This window comes from Suncus etruscus, chromosome 10 (genome assembly GCF_024139225.1).
Source record: "Suncus etruscus isolate mSunEtr1 chromosome 10, mSunEtr1.pri.cur, whole genome shotgun sequence".
Taxonomy (NCBI): Eukaryota; Metazoa; Chordata; class Mammalia; order Eulipotyphla; family Soricidae; genus Suncus; species Suncus etruscus.
The window spans coordinates 16,549,116-16,572,137 of record NC_064857.1 but is presented as its reverse complement, the minus strand read 5'-3'; the positions used below and the strand labels follow the sequence as shown (position 1 = coordinate 16,572,137).

At 41.8% G+C, this 23,022-nt stretch overlaps 1 protein-coding gene across 1 annotated transcript in view; it reads right to left on the bottom strand.

The window, feature by feature from the left end:
• ZNF704 (zinc finger protein 704) overlaps positions 1-23,022 on the bottom strand; it is a 212,764-nt gene that overhangs the window by 5,488 nt on the left and 184,254 nt on the right. The window contains exons 5-9 of the mRNA XM_049782017.1: positions 20,169-20,269; positions 13,730-13,997; positions 9,271-9,375; positions 2,949-3,046; positions 313-1,239 (exon numbers count right to left, since the gene is read on the bottom strand). Of these exons, the coding sequence (XP_049637974.1) occupies positions 1,128-1,239; positions 2,949-3,046; positions 9,271-9,375; positions 13,730-13,997; positions 20,169-20,269 (684 nt within the window). The 3' untranslated portion in view covers positions 313-1,127. The remainder of the gene's footprint in view (positions 1-312; positions 1,240-2,948; positions 3,047-9,270; positions 9,376-13,729; positions 13,998-20,168; positions 20,270-23,022) is intronic.

Sequence of the window (23,022 nt, the reverse complement as noted above, 5' to 3'; positions counted from 1 at the left end):
CCATATAATATTTCTATCATTCACTAGCCCCTTCCCAGAATCCAGACATGCTAAAGCATCAAACCTATAAAAGTGCATTCGCATGAACGCTGGCTGGTTGACCTTCTATGACTCGAAATGACAGGTAGGCCTTGCTGTGCTGTGCTGTCTAAAGTTGGCCTGCTAGGAGGAAGTGAGTTCTCTATCTTTCTGAAATCATATATGATGGACGTCAGAGGGAAGGCATTAACCTGGCAATAGCTTCTTCGGTAGTGACACACAGGCCAGAGGTGTGGTGAGCAGCCCATCCCAAGGAGGAGCACTGAGGCTTACCCACTGTGCCAGTTCTTGACAGAATTGAAGCAGGCAGAGACATGGCTGGGCTGCCTTGTGGGGAAGGGTTTCATAGAAATCGAAGGAAGACTCCCTAATATTTTCCAGTAGGTCAGCTGAAGGTCCTGAATTCAGCACAGGGCTGAAGTCTGCTGGTGATGGCCACTGTATCAGTCTCTTTTCGATTCCTGCCATCTGAGGCCCCCTCAAACTTACAGCTCAATCATGGTTCACTTGGGGGCATTTCTTCCAAACGAACAAAACAAACAAAGAAAACATGGAAAAGATACCCGGAGCGCTGTAGTTGAATTGCTTCAAGAAGTCAACTGGAAAATGGAGGAAAAAGTCTATTCACACTGAAAGAGAGTATTGTTCTTTGTACAAATGCTACCAAATAACACGTAGCTTTCTCTAAGTGTCCGGGAAAAAAAAATCTCAGAAATGGCATTTTCAGAAAGCTTATCAAAATTTGCCTTCTTGCTAAGTAAAATGGGCTTTGTTGTTTCAATTGCTATAGAAGTCCAGTTTTCCGACTTGGACATAACAGCAAAAAAGTTGACTTCTTTTTTATTTTTATTTTTTTAAAGAAATAATGAGTCATGGCTGCTCTTGGCTGAATTCTCAGAGAAAGCAACAAGGGTGGATACCTCCCACCTTTATTTTTTTTTTTGCTGCAATTTCATGAAGGTTCCTGGAAGTGCTTTTTCCTAGGCTTCAAGTACATCTTGTTGAAGAGGAAATATGCTTTCCAAAGCCTGAACTGGAGTATGAGGGCAGAATGTCTGGGGTGCTGGCCCCTCTGTTGTTGGGGTCTCTCAGTCAATGAACCTCTGGCAGGCCTTCTTCCAGCGGCATGCAGTACACCACATATCTCGGTTCTCCATGCCATACACCTTTCGGCATTTCTTGCCCTCTCCCCTCGGCTTTCTGCACAATACAGAAGAGAAATTATTTACTCAGTGGGAAGGGTTCAATGGGTGTTCTACAATGGGCTCACAAGCCCTCAACATGCATGGAAAGGTGCTGGGAAACATGGTTGGCCGCTTGCCACCATCTACGTAACACATGGTGAGGGTCTCTCATGGCCATTCCAGCTCACCAGTTAGTTATCTGTTCCCATCACTTTGTATTATTACTATGTTCATGCCTGAAAATGTCCACGTGGCCTTCTTCATAAAATTGAACCCATCAAGGAATTACAAAAAAGTATCCCAAAGTAATATGAGAGTATAAGAATAGAATGATTTTTCCAGTTTAAACAGATACTCTCTGACTTTTCACGTTCTTAGCTCTCTAGTTAGGTTATTGTGGGTGGAAGACATCCAGTTTGAGCCACACAAACCCTGAATCTTTTAATTCATTTAATATGGTTAATGCGATCTGATTTTGTTTTGTTTTGTTTGGGGGGAGCATACCCGGTGGCGCTCAAGAGTTACTCCTAGCTCTGCTCTCAGAAATCGCTCCTGGCTTTGGGGACCATATGGGATGCTGGGGATTGAACCCACATTCGTTCTGCGTCAGCTATGTGCAAGGCAAATGCTCTACTACTGTGCTACCACTCTGTCCCCCATAATGCAACCTGATTTTAAACAGACTGAATAGAGAGCAGGTACAGAATGATCTCTCTCTCTCTCTCTCTCTTCTGTGGGATATAAATAAACATAGTAAGGGAATAACCAATGGTGAAAAGCAGTAGAACCTGAGAAATTGTAGACAGAACTGAGCTTACCATGGAGAGAGGAAGAAAGGTTAAGAAATTGTGGGGGTGTGTGACTCTTTGCTGGAGGGTATTACACCATTGTATGAATAAAATGCTATCCTTAGCAGTATTGTAAATCTTAGTGTTAAACTTAAAAAAAAAGTTTCTAAAGTGTCAGTCAAAATAAATAAGCAGACCTACTATTAACATTCTTATTTTGCAAGAAAATACTGTGAAGTATTTAATCTCTAACTAAGATCTCCCAACTTATTTTCATTAGTTAGTAGATGGAGGAATTAATCTGGGAAAACTCCTACCCCACAATTTTTCATTTAGTTATTGGTGTTTCAGCCATATTTACAATAGAGTTAATGTTTATGATTCTGACATACCCAGGTACCACACCTCACCACCATATTATATTCCTTCCAGTACACCTCATTAATTCCTCTCAGATGCTCCCTGCATAGCTAGGCAATCTGAGATTGTAAACCAAGGCTTTGTCTTACAAATGACAAGGATTCTACAATATCCTACAATGACAAGGGTTTGTCATCTCGTGTTGGTCTCTCTCTCTAATCTCTTTCACTAATATGACACCCTTCCTTTCCATTACCATTGCAGAGAATTCTGGGGCAATTTTATGGGAGCTCCTGCCTCTGGTTTCTCTTATCAATGCTGTTTTTCTTTTTTTCTTTTTGTTTGTGTATTTTTGGGGGCCATACCCAACGGTGCTCAGGGGTTACTCTTGGCTATCTGTTTAGAAATAGCTCCTGGCAGGCATGGGGGACCTTATGGGACCACCTTTGGTCCTGGGCTGGTTGTTTGGAAGGCAAACCCCTCTATTGCTGTGCTATCTTTCTAGCCTCCTTTGCTGTTTTTCTGATTTTTAGGAAATTTCTTTCAGATGAGAAGTGTGATCAACAACCAGTTATACCTCAAGCTGACTGTCCCTCGAGGAGGAGAGGACAAGACCGTGTGTGTGTGTTGCCGCTGCTCACCCGTGCTCATGGGATGACTGTGTGTTGGAGACACCTGGAAGGACATGAAAAAGAGAGTTAACAAGGCAGGTTCTACTCAGCAGCTGTTGGCTTTGTCATATCTGCAGTGATCCTTGGCCAAAACACACAAGCATGAGGTAATTCTTTCCCAAAAAACATATATTAAAATCAACACATGACTGGAAACAACCAAGATGTCCTTCAACAGATGAATGGCTAAAGAAACTGTGGTACCAAAGAATGAGAACAAGCAGTCTTGGTGGGGATGCAGTGACACAGGAACTCTTATCCACTGCTGGTGGAAATGCTGACTAGTTCAACCTTTCTGGAGAGCTATTTGGAGATTCCTCCAAAAACTGGAAATTGAGCTCCCATATGATCCAGCTATACCACTCCTAGGAATATACCCTAGGAACACAAAAATACAATACAAAAATCCCTTCCTCACACCTATATTTATTGCAGCACTATTTACCATAGCAAGACCCTGGAAACAACCAAGATGCCATTCAACAGATGAATGGCTAAAGAAACTGTGGTACATATACACAATGGAATATTATGTAGCCGTCAGGACAGATGAAGTCATGAAATTTTCCTATACATGGATGTACATTGAATCTATTATGCTGAGTGAAATAAGTCAGAGAAAGAGAAAGATGGAGAATGGTCTCACTCATCTATGGGTTTTAAGAAAAATGAAAGACATTTCTCAACAATTTTCAGAGACAAAAGAGAGGAAGGCTGGACATTACAGCCGACCTCATGAACCTCACCACAAAGAGTGATGAGTTTAGTTAGAGAAATAACTACATTGAGAACTATCCTAACAATGAGAATATATAAGGGAAATAGAAAGCCTGTCTAGAGTATAGGTAGGGGCAGGGTGGGGAGGAGGGATATTTGGGTCATTGGTGATGGGAATGTTACACTGGTGATGTGGGGGGGGTGTCATCTTATATGACTGAAACCTAACCACAATCATGTTTGTAACCAAATAAAAAATATTAATAAAAATATTAAATATAAAAAAGAAAAAAATTGGTACATACACACAATGGAGCTGTCAGGAGAGATGAAGTCATGAACTTTTCTATACATGGATAGACATGGAAATTATCATACTAAGGGAAATAAGTCAGAGGGAGAGAGACACACACAGAATAGTCTCACTCATCTATGAGATTTAAGAAAAATAAAATATATTATTGTAATAACACCCAGAGACAATAGAGATGAGGGCTGGAAGGACTGGCCATGATATGAAGCTTACCATAAAGAGTGGTAATGGTAATAGGGAAATAACTACACTAACAACTATCATGACAATGTTAATGAGTGAGAGAAGTAGAAAGCCTGTCTTGAATACAGGCAGGGAGTGGGGGAGGAGGAAAATGGGGGGGGCATTGGTGGTGGAAATGTTGCACTGGTGAAGAGGGGTGTTCTTTTTGTGACTGAATCCCAACTACACACGTTTGTCATCATGGTGCTTAAATTAAGATATTATTTAAAAAAATAAAATCAACACATGAAGGTCAGTAAGAGCACAAGGCTTAAGGTGCTTGCTTTCACATGGCACATGCTAGGGCCTGATAGCATCACATCCTCAGAACCTCACACTGAAAGACTGGCCCATGTTGGCAGAATATCAGGGGTGGTTTGCAGGGCCTCTTGAACACCGAGCTGAAGGGAGGAGAGAGTGAGCGAGCAAGTGCTAGAGAGAGATAGAGAAGGAGAGAGAAAAAAGGGAGAAGAGAGAGGAGAGGGAAGAGAGAAGAGAGACCTTGTAGCTGCCAATCAGGATTTGCATCTGAGAGCCACAACAGAGTAACAGTATGGGAAAAAATGTCTGTGATATTTCATTTTTTCTTTTGAGATTTTTTGGGGGAACCATACTTGGTGGTGCTCAAGGGCTCAAGTGGGACTGATATCGAGCCACGGTTGGCTGCATGCAAGATAAGCAACTCAATGCCAGTGTTATTCTTCAGACCCTCCTTTGTGAGGTTCTACCTTTTTAGTGGTAAAAAATAAAAAATCCTTGCTTGGTTTTATCTTGTTGTAACATATGATGGTGAACTGTCTGTCACTTAAAAAAATATCCAGACCAACTTGTTATCCTTCTCCCAACTTCCTGCCTACCTTACGTGGATAGTGACACCCTCCCACATCTGGGAGAAGTCTGTGGTTGGTAATTAGAGTGACCTGGGGGAGGCGTGAAAGGAGAAACTAAAGAAGGAACACAATAGGTAAAGAGGAGACACAGGATGGGCGCAAAGAGGCTGGTTAGTTTAGAAGTCATATGTGGAATATGCACATGGCAGTTAGGGTCTTTTAATAAAACTTTATGTCTCCTGGGGCTAGAGCAGTGGCACAGCAGTCGGATGTTTGCTTTACACATGCTCACTTAGGATTCTATCCCTTGGTGTCCCATATGGTTCCCCAAGCCAGGAGCAATTTCTGAGCACACAGCCAGGAGTAACCCCTGAGCATCACCCAAAAAACAAAAACAAACAAACAAAAATCCAAAAGAAAACTTTATGTCTCCCTAAACTTCATCTGACTGCCTGTGGGTCATTTCTTTGCTATCATCCTGATACTTACAGACCAGCCAGGCTGTAGGGGCTGCAGACACCAGGGTAGGCTGAGAAAGGCCCCATCCATCCACGATAGGACTCTATAATTAATAATTAATACAACACCAACTGAACATTCCTGGAGGCCCAGAAACAGAAAGGCCAGGTGAGGTGCAGTGAGATCTCCTCTAGGCACCTCCAGGTAGGACCAAAGCCCTAGCAGGTACAATTCTGTGGGCACCCAGATCTGAGACTTCCAGCCTCCAGTACTGAGAGAAAATGAATTTAGATAGTTTAAACTCCGCACTCTATGGCAGCCTATACTGGCAGTTTCAGCCCAGTCCAGGGACCAGCAACTCTCAGCTCTCTGTCAGGAAATCATAGAGAAAGGAATGGAAATAATTAGAAGCAATAATGGGTCCTGCGGGGGAAACAGGTCAAAGTAAGTTGCAATTAGTGTGGCTCTTCCTCCTTTCCCTCTGCTCACAGCCTTGAGCTAGAAAAGTAGGACTTTTTGCAGCTCCATCTGCAAATATGCAGAACGACCTTCTCAGCTGAAGGCCTCTGGGAAGAGGTCTTACCCAGGGAACTTATTACAGGAAAATTCAGGAAAATTGGTGTAAGTGAATGAATAAATAAAATCTTGCCAACCTGGGGATTTTGCAGAAGGAGATTATTTCCACTCTCTTGTGAGAGTCCCTGATGGTTCTTTCCCTTCCCAATACCAGCTCTCAAGATGGTGGAGAAAGGCAAATCTTAAATGGGGTTGAAGCCGCAGGGCATTTGTTTTGGAGTTCAAAGCTCCAAGTGCTGCTTCAAAAGCATTTCATATAGTGGAAACTGCTCTAGTCTTCAGTTGGAGCCATTGTAAATGGGAATTCATTTGCTTTTAATGTTTTTAGAGTTTCTGACTGAGAACCCCAAAGCATGCATTTAAAAAGGTGGAATTCACATGCTCTTGTGTTAAGCCTGGCTCCTTGTTTCCTGAGAGCACTGCTGGGGTGTCTCCAGCCAGGTGCTGGTAGCCCAGGCCTGTGTGATGTGGGGAAAACCAGTGCCAAGTAAGAGATAAACAGTCAGTACCGACATTGTAGAAGCATTCATTGGGGCTGGAGAGCTAGTTCAGTGGGCAGGGCACTTGCCTTGCATGAAGCTGACCCAGATTCAATCCCTTGCATCTTATACGGTCTCCCAGGGCTCTGCCAGGAGCACAGCTGAGAGTGATCTAACTCTGTGCTCACAAAATAAAAATAGAAGCACAATCATGAGCACTGAAGGAGCATACTTTCCTGTCTTTTGAAATTCCAGAAAAAAAGTAAAAACAAAACACAAACCTCCCCAAACAAACAAAACCAACCATAAAACCCAGCATCCCTCTCATTTTAATTTTGGGTCATTAGTTCATAGGGCTCAGAGCTCCAGAGGCCTTGGTGGGGTTCCCCCCTCCCAGTGATTCAGACTAACTGGGCCAGAGGTTCAATGCAAGGGTCTGAGACTACAATGCAGCACTTTATGGTTTGGGGGACAGCCAGCTCACCCCTGAGGCATTCTGGGGTCCAATAGAGCTAAGCCTGGAGATACTGAGACAGGGAGATCATATGACACTGAGGCTAGAACTGGAGCTGGCCTACATGCAAGTCAAGCATTTTAACCCCTATTTATATCTCTGTACCTTGTTTTTATTTTCTGATTTTTTTCTTCCATTTTTCTGGGTACTATAATTGACAATACGCTTGATACTTTCTCTTTATGCATTGTTCCAACCTCAAAACCAACATCAGAATGCCCCTTTCTCTCCACCAGTGTCTCTCAAGTCTTTTCTTTTTATTTTTGTTTTTGGGTTACACCCATCAGCACTCAGGGGCTACTCCTGACTCTGAGCTCAGATATTGCTCCTGGCAGGCACGGGGACCATATGGGATGCTGGGATTCGAGTCACCATCCATCCTGAATCTGCTGCATGCAAGGTAAAAGCCCTATTGCTGTGCTCTCTCTCCAGCCCCCTTCCAAGGCTTTTTTATACAAAATCCTCCCCATCCTCCCACTATGCTCAGTTCTATAGACCAATTGTCCAGTTTTGTGTCTTTGGTTACTTGTTGCTCTCTTACTTTGAAGCCCTGCTGTGCTCTGAGATCCTGGTGGTGATCAAGGGGACAGGTGTGGTGCCAGGTTGGAATTGGCTATGCTATCTCTCCCACCCTATTCTGGAACTTTTATGTCCACCAAAATAAACACCCAAAAGCTGCCTCTGACATTCAACTCTGTTGTCACGGTTTTTGCCAGTAGCAAAATCAATATCTCCAAGTCTGAGTTTCATCCAAAGTCTATTAACAAGTTTACTCAGTGCACTTGCCTTTCTTTTTTTTTTTTTTTATAACGATTAGCAGAATCCAATTGTCAATTAAACATGCAACATTCTCAATTACTCCAGATCATGTTTATTGCTTAAAATTAAATTCTAAGAATATTTTTCTGGAAGTGACAAATTCTCAAACTTCAGCCAGAAGGATGCTTTTTATTTACTGGCTATTCCTCTGGAGAGCTTAATAAATATTCATCCATAGAGTACAGCATAATTGATTGAAGCACTTTTTCCTTTTTTATTAGCTCTGCTGGAGCCCTGAGTTTTTGCTAGAAACCTCCAGGAATTGCCAGTGGTTGATAAGAAGAAACTTTTGTGAGGTCTTTGGGGAGAGGAGTGGATGGAAGAAAAATAGATTCAGAAGTCACATTTGAAATCTTATCAAGAGTTCTAAAGCATAGTGACAATCTATAATATAGGTCTATGTATATTCTAAAATAGGCTACATTAGATCTAATATTTTAAAGAGTAGCTGGAAATCAAGCTTATTCACAGAAATTTATCAAATAGCAATTTTTCTTTATATCAAATTAATTCTATTTTACTACTTCAATATGACTGAATATTTTTATACTTTTTATTTTCAAATTCAATGAATTATTTAGATATACGATTTTAAAGGTCATTTTAATTTTTAATTTTCAAAATAAGAATAATTTGCAATGCATTTTATTTTACTTGCTTTTTTGGTTTTGGAGCCACATCTGACAATGCTCAGGGATTACTTCCAGTTCTGTACTCAAGAATTAGTTCTGGTGGTACAAAAGGACCATATAGGATGCCCAAGATTGTACCTGGGTGAGATGCATGCAAAGCAAGCAGCCTATACACTCGCTGTACTATTGCTCCAGGCTCTTATCATACATTTCACAAATTACTTAGAATGATAAATTTCACTTGTATATGGGGCTTTTCTTGACAACACAAGGTCTGAGTTCAGCTAGTCATTTTTTTTATAAAGTCTTTTGGAAATAAACAAAAGTACCATCAATACTCTGGGAAGGGTATGTTTTATGCATGAAACCCTACCATTAGCAGTTTTGTAAACCATAGTGCCTGAGAAACAAAAGTATCATCCATACAAAAAAAAATCTTGATGTATTTCTGACAGCTTACATACAGATAAAAATTCTCCAAGTTTTTTTTTAAAACATCAGTCCAGACACCTTCCACATATAAGCTCGACTATTTGATCCAGGAGCCAATAAATATCAGAAAGAAAAGTGGGCTGAATGTGCTTAGCCATAGAATACACATCTTGCATGTATGAGTCTCTGGGTTCAAGCCATTTTGACTCGATTTCTATTTATTCTTCCTACTTACTGGAATGCCTGTGAAGGTGACTGGAGGAGATTGCCAAGAAATGCTGAAGCTGCTGCCATTTGGGGTGAACTTGGTTGATCCTGGAATGGTCACAGGGGGCGTGGCCTAATAAATAGAAAATAGACATATGCCATGAAATAAGGGTTTTCCCTGTACTGTGAAATTATTGTTAACAAGTAGAGCCTCAGAAATGATGCCAGATGTATCACGTTAATTATATAAAAGGAGATTCAACAGGTTCAAAGAGAGTAGTTAGAAATAAGTTTGGGATATATCGCAGCCATTTTGAAAGGCATGAAGGTCTTTCATGAAGACCTTCAGTTTCTAAAAAGAAGTTTTTTTTTTTTCATATACATATACATTTTTAGGATATTTAGGAAGTAGTAGTTTTCACAAGTAAGTTGGGAAAGCCACACTTTTATAGTGTGATGGTGGGTGAGGAAATTGGTATATTTTAGAGAGGTAATATATATACTTATTAATGGTGATATATATATAAACATTATTGGTATTTCACTCCTGAGAATTAATTCTAAGGAAATAAAGGGATGTTCATTGAAGAAAAACATATTTTCTACCACCATCAGTATCATCATTATTTGCTAGTTAGAATGTGTTTTTTTTTGTTTGTTTGTTTTTGGCCACACCCATTTGATGCTCAGGGATTACTCCTGGCTATGCGCTCAGAAATCACTTCTGGCTTGAGGGGACCATATGGGACCCCGGGGATCGAACTGTGGTCTGTCCTAGGCTAGCACTTGGAAGGCAGATGCCTTACCTCTGGCGCCACTGTTCTGGCCTTAGGATGTGTTTTTTTTAAACAGTTTCACTGTTCCAACTCCAAACCCATCTCTTGGGTCATTATCCATTCATCTATGACATGTATGTATGTATGTATGTATGTATGTATGTATGTATGTATGTATATATGACCAGGAATCAGAAAACTCAAATATCTAGTAATAGAGAAATAGGCACATTTATAAATTATGATATATCAACAAAACCATTAAAATGATAGTATTGAGGGGCCGGAGAAATAGCATGGAGGTAAGGCGTTTGCCTTTCATGCAGGAGGTCATCGGTTCGAATCCCAGCATCCTATATGGTCCCCCGTGCCTGCTAGGAGCAATTTCTGAGCCTGGAGCTAGGAATAACCCCTGAGCACTGCAGGGTATAACCCCCGACCCCTCCAAAAAAAACACACACAAAAAAATGCTAGTATTGAAGAATAGTCTTGGTATGGGAAAGTGCTCACAGTATATTAAGTAGAAAAAGGCATTTTATTAGTATTAAAATCAATTAAATGGCATTGAATCAATGCATTTAAAATGTTTATACATACATCTATAAATATCTTGAGGACAAACAAATGTATTAGCCAAGAAGATAAAATTTTAAAACATTTTTAGTGTTTTCTATAATAAACATTCACATCTATAAATAGGATCACCCACTATGTGTTTCAAATCTCTTTAAATGAACAAAATAATTTTATTAATTAAATTGGTTAGAGCTCTTGATTTCAGTCTTAAATGAAATACTGACAAACAAAACAATTTTTCCCTTTGGCAAATATTACAAGGGTTAGGAGTCAAATGATTTTGTAATTATCTTTATTCCATTATTCTTTAATTTAAGTCTACTAAATGGTTGGATTTTTTTTTTCTCTAAGATTTAAATGTTTTTAATTACAAATGTAATAGTGATATTGGTTTGTAAGTAGCACCATAGAAAAAAGTATTTTGGTGGCATCAATCAAGAGCTGTGTTTTAATTCCTCTGCACTCCTATGTTCATTGCAGTGCTATTTACAATAGCCAGAATCTGGAAACAACCCAAGTGCCTGAGAACAGATGTGAGAAACTGTGGTACATCTACTCAATGGAATAATAAGTAGCTGTTAGGAAAAATAAAGTCATAAAATTTGCTTATACATGGATGAATAGGTAGAGTATTATGTTGAGTGAAATGAGTCAGAGGGAGAGGGATAGACATAGAGTAATCTCATTCATTTATGGGATATAAGAAAAATAAACGATAGTATGGCAATGATACACAGGGACAATATAGATGAGGGACAGGAAGACCAGTCCATGGCACAAAGCTTGACACAAAGGGAGAGGAGTGCAGTTATCATTGTCTACTGGGACAACAATAGTTGGAACTGATCATTCTGGACAAGAATTGAGTGCTGAAAGGTGATACAGTGATATGCATGGTATCCCTTCATTAACCACAGTGCAAACCACAGTGTCAAAGGAAAATAAAGGGAGGGAAGGAGGTAAAAGGAAGAGAGGGGGAAAGAGAGAGAGAGAGAGACAGAGAAATAAAATGTTTGTCACAGAGGGAGGCAGGAAGGAGGAGGGAGGGAAACTGAGGACACACATTGGTGGTGAGAAAAGTGCACTGGTGAAGGGTAGTTTACAGTGTATGAGTGAAATCAATCATGAACAATTTTGTAACTATATTTTAAGATTTTACAGTCTTACCAAACCTTAGAATGAATCAGAATTACCTGGAGGTCTGTTTTTTTTTTTTTTTTTTTTTTTTTTTTTTTGTGGTTTTTGGGTCACACTTGGCAGTGCTCAGGGGTTATTCCTGGCTCCAGGCTCAGAAATTGCTCCTGGTAGGCACGGGGGACCATATGGGACGCTGGGATTCGAACCTAAGACCTCCTGCATGAAAGGCAAGCGTCTTACCTCCATGCTATCTCTCCGGCCCCTGGAGGTCTGTTAATATGCAAATTGTAGGTCTTATTTCCAAGCTTCTTATCTTACAGATCTTGGATGACCAGAATTTTCATTCTAATCAGATTCTCAGATGATGCTGATGGGGAAAATTCTCACAACCCCTGACTGTCCCTGTGAGAGTTAGTGACCAATTCAGAAGGCAGGGCATGAAGTCCCAGATTTGAGATATAGGGTGATTCTGTCATTACACCAAAGTTTTTCCATGCCCACTGTGCCATCCATTCTATTTTTCAATTTTTCTATTTATTCAAATTTTCAATTCTATTTTTCAATTAACAAACACATAGAGTATGTGCTAGACTCTCTTTTAAATTTTAAATATTTAGTATTTTAATGCTTTCAACAACCTGTGAGATATGGGGCTGTCTAGTCAGTACTGGGGAAGTAAAAAAACCTAGAGACTCTGGCATATCAGATTTTGACCTTACAAAGAAAAAAAAAAAAGGGTGGAGAGATAGCACAGCAGGTATGGTGTTTGCCTTGCATGAGGCTGACCATGGTTTGATCCCTGGCATTTCATGTGGTCCCCTGAGCCTGCTAGGAGTAATTAATTTTTTTGTTTTTGTTTTTGTTTTTGGGCCACACCCGGCGGTGCTCAGGGATTACTCCTGGCTGTCTGATCAGAAATAGCTCCTGGCAGGCACGGGGGACCATATGGGACATTGGGATTCGAACCAACCACCTTTGGTCCTGGATCAGCTGCTTGCAAGGCAAACGCTGCTGTGCTATCTCTCCGGGCCCGGAGTAATTAATTTTTATTAAAATATGTATCACATAGTTGACATAGCTGATCATAATATATTTGTTCCCAAATAAGTTAAAGCAAAGTTATTGAAAATAAAGTAGAAAAAAATGGAACAGAAGGAAAAATGAAAGAAAGAAAAAAAGTACAGTAGCAAGCGCATTTGTGAAAATTATTCTATTACCAAAGAAGTCATTAGTACAATGGCAGGTTTAGTAAGCTTTTGTTATTAGCTGCCCAGTCTATTAAATTTGGGTGTCCCGAGGCTGGAGAGATAGCATGGAGGTAGGGTATTTGCCTTGTATGCAGAAGGACGATGGTTCGAATCACGGCATCCCATATAGTCCCGCCTGCCAGGGGCGATTTCTGAGCTCAAAGTCAGGAGTAACACCTGAACTCTGCCAGGTGTGATCCAAAAGCCAAAAAAAATAATAATAAATTGGGGTATTCCTGTGGGAATGACAGCATCAAACAAATGAAGTCCAGAAATTCAAAGCACTATTACTGATACTATGACTTTTAGGGACATATACTCAGCTGGCAGGCCACTTGCCAGGAGTAATTTCTTTTCTTTTTAAATTTTTTTTAACTTTATTGATTGATTGATTGGTTTGGTGGCCACACCGAGCGGCCCTCAGGGGTTACTCCTAACTCTGCACTCAGAAATCGCCCCTGGCTCGGGGAAGCGAAAGGGTCCCTCTCCTGGGTCAGCATCATGCAAGGCAAACGACCTACCACTGTGCTATCTCTCTGGCCCCAACCAGGAGTAATTTCTGAGTGCAGAGTCAGGGGTAACCCCTGAGCACTGCAGGTGTGACCTACCCTACCCCACCCTACCCCCCCAAAAAAAAGAGAAAAATAAATGAAACCTGAACCTTTATTCTCTGTTGGGTTTTTCAAGGGCCAGAAGGTTACTGGGCTGTATTAGGGGGTCAAAGGGTGAACTCCTGGTCTCCACCAGTCACCTGATAAGCATGGTCCGTATGCACGAGGTAGAGGGTGGTAGGAGCTGAGCGGCTCAAGGGCGTCATCAGTTTCGGTTCAGTTTTGGCACAAGGAGTTTCTGCTCGGCTGGAATCTGGGATGGGGAAAGTGGGAGGTGATGCCAAGGACTGGGAGGGAGACACTGGGGCCAGGTTGCTCAACCCATCAGCTACTGAGTCTGTGTTCAGCTTGATCTCTGTATAGTAGAAATCTTCCTCTCCGTCGCTGTAGTCCGAGTCCCCAACACGCCTAGTGCAAAACAGAGCAATGATTTTTTTTAATCATTACAAAGCCATATGCCTTGAAGTTCTGTGCAAGGTGTTCCCTCTATTTGGAATGCTTTTTGTCTCTCTCTCTCTCTCTCTCTCTTGCTTGCAAACACTTCTCCTGAAACTCTTCATCTAGGGAAGTTCTTTTTTAACCTTTTGGGACTCACCTGTTGGGGTTCAGGGATTATTGGCTCTGTGCACAGAAAATCACATGCATTGCTGGAGATTGAACCTCTTCTTTAAGCTCTATCCCCATTTTTTCCCTTTGGTCTTGGGCCACATCTGATTATGTTCAGGGCTTACTCCTGTCTCTGTGCTCAGAGATTATTTTGGCAGTGCTTTGGAGATTAGAGTGGTGCAGGAATAGAATTGGAATCAGCTGCATGTACGCAAAGCAAATCAATGCCTTATCTGCTGTATTATGTCTGTGGCTCTCAAACTCTTATTCATAATTTGACACCAGAGTCTACCCTCACTGGCTTACTTTTGAATGTTGCTTAATAAACACAAATTTCAGGCTTGGCATTGGCCTATTCATCAGTCAACCAATCTATAGATTATTCAGGAGAAATTTGAGGATCAATGCAAATTGCCGTTCAATGATTGATAGATCGGATATCAATAGGAATAGGCACTCTTTCTGAGTTTTCTCATGACACAGTAAATATACAACAGATTTCCCAATAGAACTTGAGAGTCTAGTGGCAAAGACAGACACAAACATCATAAATAAATAGATATTTAATATAGCAGGTATTTCATGAAAAAAATAAAGAAGGTCTGGGACTGCTTTGCCAGTAGACTGCATGCCTGTTAGGTCACCAAGCTGAATCTCAGGCACCACTCAACATGCCTGAGTGTGACCCCGGTGCTTTGTTGTTTAGGATCCCTGAGGTCACAACAAAGAATTTCACCTCTCGCCCCCTACCCCAGTAAACACCTCAACTCAGTGTGAGAACTTCACAGTAAAATTACGGTAGAAATAACAAAAAGCATGAGAAGGGAAAGGTCAAAATTTAGAAAAACATTCAAAAATAAAATGAATGAGTGTCCTTAAGTGGGCTAAGTGATGGGTGCTGGAGCATCAGTTCAATTGAGTATTCAATGGGAGGAGAGATATCCCAGTGGGTAGGACATTTGACTTGCATGCGGTCAACACTGCTTCAACCCTCAGCACTGCATATTGTTCCTAAAGCTTTGCTAGAAATAACAATGTAAAGAATAAAGAGCTCTGAGTAGAGCCAGGAGTGATCCCTAAGCACAGTCAGGTGTGGCTGTAAAAGAACAGGAAACAAATAGTGCTCAAAGGAAGCCTCTCTGAGGGGCTGATCTGAAGAAACAGAGATCTGAAGAAGGCGGCAGGATTCAGGTCCCAGGACACAGAGTAAGGAGCAGCACTGGGAAGGAAGCAGAGACTCAGTGTGTTCAAGAAGAGAAAGGAATCCTGGGACTGGTGCTTGGGGCACCAGGAAGAGAGTAATAGCTAATCAGGAGGGTAGGAAGAGGCAAGAATAAATAGATCTTTGCAATGCAGGGGAATAGATTTTATTCTGAATGTGATGGGAACCAGTGGGATTTTGGGGGGCAGTAGAATGGGGTTGAGCCACGCCCTACAGTACTCAGGGGCTATTCCTGTTGTTCTGAGGAGTGTTCCCTGGCAGTCTTTGAGGACTATATACAGTGCCAGGGATTCAACCAGTTGGTTGCATCCAAAGCAAGTGCACTAACCCATCTACTATCTTTCTTGTCCCAGTAAATCAGTTTTTGAAGAAGCACTCTGATTATAGTCATGAGAACAGAGATCAGAAAGGCATTAACAGTAGTGAGACTGCAGAGAAGGACATAGTGCTGTTAATAGAAGTGAAGATAGTTGACAGTTCTGGGTCAGGGACTAGGGCATGAATGATAAGAAGACAAATTTGGGGTCTAGTATGAGGGTCGGGAGTTAGGAATGAATTTTAAAGCCTCTATGTTTTTGTGTGAAGTGTGTTAATTTTATTTAAATCACTTAATTTACTTATATGGTATATTTCTATAAACTTTTTGGCAGAGGGCTGGTTTGAGCCATATCTGGCTGTGTTCAGGGATCGCTCTTGATGGAGTTTAAGGAATCACAGGTGTTGTTTGGGATTGAACTGAGGCTGGCTATGTGCAAGGTTTTAACCCTTGTACTATCTCTTTGACCCTCTGTAATTTTTTGTTTTTGGTTTTTCGGGCCACACTCGTTTGATGCTCAGGGGTTACTCCTGGCTAAGTGCTCAGAAATTGCCCCTGGCGTGGGGGGATCATATGGGAAGCCGGGGGATCGAACTGCGGTCCTTCCTTGGCTAGCGCTTGCAAGGCAGACACCTTACCTCTAGCACCACCTTGCCGGCCCCTACCCTCTGTAATTTTTTAAAACTTTTTATCATCTTCTAAGGACTGATTCTCTAGAGCTATATTATGTTTATCTTTGGTACTTTTATACACCAGCATATAGAAGGTAACTATTAAATGCTGACTGAATTAATGAGTGAATGCAGCTGACATTTAACATCACAGTGATTATCTCTATGGATATTGCTCCCAGATTTATGGGTTCAAAACCTGGCACTCTCTAACTATGTGTGACCTGTTCTCTCCATGGACTTCACACCTCATGATCTTCATTGATAAAATGAAGCTTATCACAATTTTTCTTGTTGTCTTATTAAATAAAACCACAGTAATGTCAGAAGGCCTCCATTTCAACTGTTCCCAAGAAAAGTGTCTCGATTCTTTCAAACTTCTTCCTAGGTCATGTAACATCGTGATTTTCCATCGGCAGTCATGAGTAAAAAATATCCATAACCTTGGAAACATTTTTCACTCAGTTAATTGCCAGATTACATATTTAGAAATCTATATTTCCAAACAGAGATCCCTGTATATCTCCCTTCCATGGGCATCACCACATTATATTGATGCATCCAACAACAGCAGTAGCAGCAGATCACTTGGAATATACAGTTTCCCACTCAAAATTCCTCTATGGAACTAAAATAAAATTTTCTCCTCTCCTCGTCCTTTCAGGGTGGCCAAATCAGTGCCTCCGTTCAGCTTCTCTCCATTTCCCTGGAGCTTTCAGGCTGTGGCATCTGGGGAAATGTCTCTATGCCCTCTCAGGTCTGGCCAGGCTTGGCTCTCTGACAAAAATACCATCAAAGACCCTTGAGAGTAGATGAAGAATTCATGTCTGTCCTATTCCTGTCCCCACTTCCTTTCCAGTAAAAAAGCAAACCAACCTACGACTGGCTGCTGCGTCCTTCTAATAGCCACATGGGCCTGGGCAATCTGTGTGTCTAGCATGCGAATAAATGGGGATCAAGACTCTAGTATAGGGGTCGGAGTGGTGGTGTAAGCGGTAGGGTGTTTGCATGTGCTAACCTAGGATGGACCATGGTTCGATCTCTGGCATAACCATATGGTCCCCCAAGCCAGGAGCGATTTCTGAGCACAGAACCAGTAGTAACCCCTGAGTATCATCAGGTGTGGCCCAAAAATCAAAAACCAAAAAAAAAAAAAAAAAAAAAAAGACTCTAGTATATATATGAGTGGAATGAGATTTAAGAGAAAAGAGGGGTCTTTTTTAATTTTGTTTTGTATTTTGTGATACCCATGAGGTCTGGGTTACTACCAGCAATTCTTGGTCAATCAGACTGACAGTTCAAAGCAAGGGACAGTGTGGGGGACATCCCTGGTGGCTTTTGTGACCATATGGTACTAGGAATCAAACCAAGGTTGGGCACAAAACTAGACGTGCATCCTAACTACTGTATCTCCCAACCCAACAGAATACTTTTTCTTTTACTGTTTTTTTTTTTTCTTTTTTGGACCTCATCTGGTGGTGCTCAGAGCTTACTCTTGCCTCTGTGCTCAGGGATCCCTCTCTTGGTAGGGCTCAGGGGACCACACAGGTTGAAAAGGATGAAAGTGTTGGCTCTGTGCAAGGCAAGTACCCCTACCTGCTATACCCTTAAATCTGCCCCCAATAGAGTACATTTTCTGCTGCTCTGGTGTACTGCAGTCAAACCAGATGCAAGAGAGACTTCCTTTTGGTTTTGACATGTTCTTCTTTCTACCTATAGTCAATACTTGTTAAAAAAAAAAAGTCACATTATTTGGCAGTCCTAAAATTGAACTCATGAATTCAGTTCAAGGGAGGAGAGAGAACAGACCATGAATGATGAAACTTGGAGTTTAGACATCAGTTCTGTTTATCCAGGCTTTATCCTGAGCAGTAGCTGATGGGATTGTGAATCTTAGCTCACTCAAGCAATGAGATTCAGAGTGTGAGTAAAAAGGGAATTCTAGGACAGAAAACATGAGAGTGTATGTTATGAATTTCGCTCACCCGAAGAGCACTTGTGCTGGAAACTCAAAGAAAAGTTGTCTGATGTCATTCACAGTCTATAAATACATACATATGGCATATGCCTCTGTGTGCTACTCAACAGGATTTAATTTTTTTCTAGGCAGATGGACTTTAAAACAAATACCCTTGCTCTTGATTATAGTTTTGAGAAGTTCTCGCTTAGCCTTTAAATAACTCTGAGATATTTACGTTGAGTTGTCTTGCCAATTGGGTTTGAGGGGGAGATTCTGCAGGGTTCCCTCCCCTGAAGATGTTAGGAACAGAAACCACAGCATCCTTTTTTCCCCTGGTGTTCAAGTGGGGTATTTCTTGGAAGATGAAAGCTGGGAGAGTAGTAGTTCAGCCTTGTGGGGCCACACCCACGGTACCTGGTGAGCTGTAATCTGAAAGGAAGGGCCTGGCTTGCCCTAGTAATATTCATAATTAGGGAGCAAGAGACTTGCTGCTTTCCACAATCACTGCATGGGCCCACACACAGATCCGTCATCACAGAACTACCCGCATTTCATTGTTTCTATCACTTTGAATCAAGGAGACACTTGCTAAATTTCTCTCAAGCTGAACAAACTGATCACATATTCTCAACTTTTGTTAAAGGGTCTCTTCTATGTTCGAGTGTTAGGGGGTTGGTCCTGGGTGTGGATTTGCCTTATGCACAGAGTTATGACTGACAACTTCTCAAGATGCCAGATGCCAGGGCAAGAAAAGACTCAGAGGCTAGATTTGAAGGCAGTGAAACCACCAACCACTAGTGTAACCCCCTAATCACAGTGGCTTTCAAAGCTGTGCTTTATCCTTTTGAATTCATCTAAACCAAAATGGCAATGTTATTCTTTCTACATTTTATTATGGGTTGTTAAAAAAACTTAGTTCTAAGAACATAAAATATTTGAGCTATTAAAAAAAAAAAGTCTTACTTGACACAGGTGATGCAAATAAAGAGGACGACAGAGTAAGGTTACTAGGTCTCTTCCTACCTTTTAATCCCTAACATTCTTCTCTTTCCTTTGCTGTCATCATTATTATGGTAATATACCAGGGGTCAAATCTGTAGGGGTTCTGGAAACAAACAGCCCTGTCATTACTATTCTTTCTTTTTTTTGGGCCACACCCAGCTGTGCTCAAGGCTCACCTCTGGCTTTGTGCTCAGCGGGGTGCCATCTGTGCTTGAGGAGGATCAAACTGGGATCCCTCATTTGCAAGCCAAGTGTTCTAACCCCTGTTCTATCTACATTCTATTTTAGATCCTCACACAGGACCCTGCAAGACTGATAATGCTAATTAATGCTCCCTCTTTTAAAGAGGGGATCAAGGCCCAGATCAGTGACTTACCTAAAGTAACTCAGCCAGGCAACCAGGAAGACTTTATGATGTGATTAATTTGTTTAGTGCTTAGGGGCTACTTCCAGCTCAGTGGTGGGGTGTGTGTCATTCATTCCCAGTGGTGTTAAGGGACCAGAAGGTGCTGGGAGTGGAACCTGGGCCATCTGCTCACAAAGCCTGTGGTCTGGCATGTATTTCTCCAAGCTCAAGACTTTGCCACTTCAAATTTACCTTCTCTCACGTCTTTTCACACATGGGGATGGTTTCCCTGGAGTGGCCATCTCCATAGCAATGCAGGAGAGAAAGCAATTATTGCTATTATGTGCAGAAATGGAGGTATGGCGTGTGGTGCTGACTTCTGAAGGCAATGACTCTGCTTCTCTGGGATGATGGCATGAGGCCAGATCTAAAAAAGGGTGGGGGGTGTTGCCTTACCCAAGATGAATGGTACGAATGTGTTTCTGGATTCCTGCCGCGGTGCTCAGCACCTTTCCACAATTTTTCCAGAGGCATTTAAACATCACCTTCATGGAGTTCTACAGAGGAGAGAGAAAAGTTGCATTAAAGTGAAAAACTAACCCATCAATATTATTTCTGTCATCCAGATATATTTTTTCCTCATTAAAACTGTTTCCCATCCTCTTGACTATATATAGCTTAGCACACTATTTTCGCTGCACTGGGAGGATCTAGCTGGCTGCAGACCACATACGTCTCCCCATCCTGGATAAACACTGAACTCGGCTGGGATATTGAGCTCATAGTTACTAAGATGGGCACAGTGACATTTAGGTGTGAATGATTGTAAGTTAACATTTTTGAGCACTGAGGAAGTGCCAGGTGCTTTTCTAAAGGTTTATATCATTTAATCTTAGAAAGTTGATGGGTTTTATAATCTCAAATTTTTATTTTATTTTTATATTTATTTATTTATTTATTTATTTATTTATTTATTTATTTATTTTTTGGTTTTTGGGCCACACCCGGCAGTGCTCAGGGGTTACTCCTGGCTGTCTGCTCAGAAATAGCTCCTGGCAGGCACGGGGGACCATATGGGACACCGGGATTCGAACCAACCACCTTTGGTTCTGGATCGGCTGCTTGCAAGGCAGCCCTATTTATTTTTTTAAATAATATCTTTATTTAAACACTGTGATTACAAACATGACTAAAGTTGGATTTCAGTCACAAATTGGATTTCAGTCACAGTTGGATTTCAGTTCACCAGTGCAACACTCCCACCACCAATGCCCCCATCTCCTTCCTCCCACAACGCTTGCCTGCATTTGAGACAGGCATTCTACTTCTCTCACTCATTAAGATTGTTATATAGTTGAAAATTAAGGACATTATGGTAATAATCCCCAGAGACAATAGAGATGAGGTCGGAAGGATCCGCTCACAATATGAATCTCAAACTTTTAGAGTCATTGAGTTGTAGCTAGTAGGGCCAAATCATGAAGCAGCAAGGAGTAAAGCTGGCTCCATCAGCACTTTTCTTCAGCAGGACCACCAGCTTTTAATTTTGGGTTTACTTTCTCAAGTCTCTGATTCCTTTATTTATCAAGTCAGAAAGATAACAATAGTACCCAGGGAGTTCTTGGGAGGATTAAATGAGGTTATGAAATAAATCATTTAGCACAACACTTGGGCAATCTAAGAATGGCAGCTATTATACTTCTAGGAGTATATCTAGAGAGCAGAACAGGCAGTATTCTTTAGTGGAAGCTCTTGCTGTTGGGACATGAGCTCGGCTGATTGTTTCCATGGGCATGGAACACTTCCAGGGTCCCACGCTATCTAATTTGCGTCATCTCTGAGTTCCAGTTAGGCCTCCGTTATCAGTTTCCCTTGCAGTCATGTGTGTCATATGACAGACTAGGATCAGTGGCGCAGCTGCAGAAATGACCCACGCACAGCCCTTCTAAGTGTTATTCCTAAGTTACTTCCTAATGTCACCAAGGTCCATGCTGACTAATGCAGAGGATACTCTTGGATTTAGGGAGAGCCGAATCACAGCATTAGCAGGTCCTAATCTTCTGTTTGTTGTGAACTCTTCTGGGTATTTGGTCAAACCTAATTCCCCTTCTCAGAAGGATGTTTTTTAGTGTCTAATATAAAGTAGAATTACAAAGAAAAGCAAACATGATGAACAAGTTATTAAAATAGCAAATTTTTTTGTAGTGATATGTGTATTTTTTTCACTTACTAAGTCTCAAGATCTTGGGGGCTGAGAGACAATACTTGAGTTAAGGTATTTGCTTGCTTGCATGTGACTGACCCTGGGTCTATCCTTGGGAACAAGTAAGGTCCCCAGAACACCAAAAAGGAATAATCCCTGAGATGTAAACCCAAAGCACTGGGTGTCTCCCCCCAAAACAAAACCTTGAGCATCTGAGACGTAAGCTCAAAGTACCAAAGCAAAACACAAGACCCTGAAGTGGGTGTAACTACCCCTTCCTTCCTTCCTTCCTTCCTTCCTTCCTTCCTTCCTTCCTTCCTTCCTTCCTTCCTTCCTTCCTTCCTTCCTTCCTTCCTTCCTTCCTTCCTCCCTCCCTCCCTCCCTCCCTCCCTCCTTCCTCCCTCCCTCCCTCCCTCCCTCCTCCCTCCCTCCTCCCTCCTTCCTCACTCCCTCCCTCCCTCCTTCCTCCCTCCCTCCCTCCCTCCCTCCCTCCTTCCTTCCTTCCTCCCTCCTCCCTCCCTCCTCCCTCCCTCCCTCCATCCTTCCTTCCTCCCTCCCTCCTTCCTCCCTCCCTCCCTCCTTCCTCCCTTCCTTCTTCCTTCCTTTCTCCCTTTCTTCCTTTCTCCCTTTCTTCCTCCCTTCCTTTCTTCCTTCCTCCTTCCTTTCTTCCTTCCTTCCTTTCTCCTTCCTTCCTTCCTTCCTCCCTCCCTCCCTCCCTCCCTCCTTCCTTCCTTCCTTCCTTCCTTCCTTCCTTCCTTCCTTCCTTCCTTCCTTCCTTCCTTCCTTCCTTCCTTCCTTCTTCCTTCCTTCCTTCCTTCCTTCCTTCCTTCCTTCCTTCCTTCCTTCCTTCCTTCCTTCCTTCCTTCCTTCCTTCCTTCCTTCCTTCCTTCCTTCCTTCCTCCATCCTTCCCCCTTCCTTCCTTCTTTATTTTCTCCCTCCCCACTACTTCTTCCCTCTCCCCTCTCTCTGTTCCTTCTTTTTAATTTTGGGTCAGAGCTAGCAGTCTTGGCTGTGCACACAAGGATCATACTTGGTAGGCTCGGTGGTGACCATATGATATGATGGGGATCGAACCCAGCCAGCTGCGTGCAAGGTAAATACCCCTT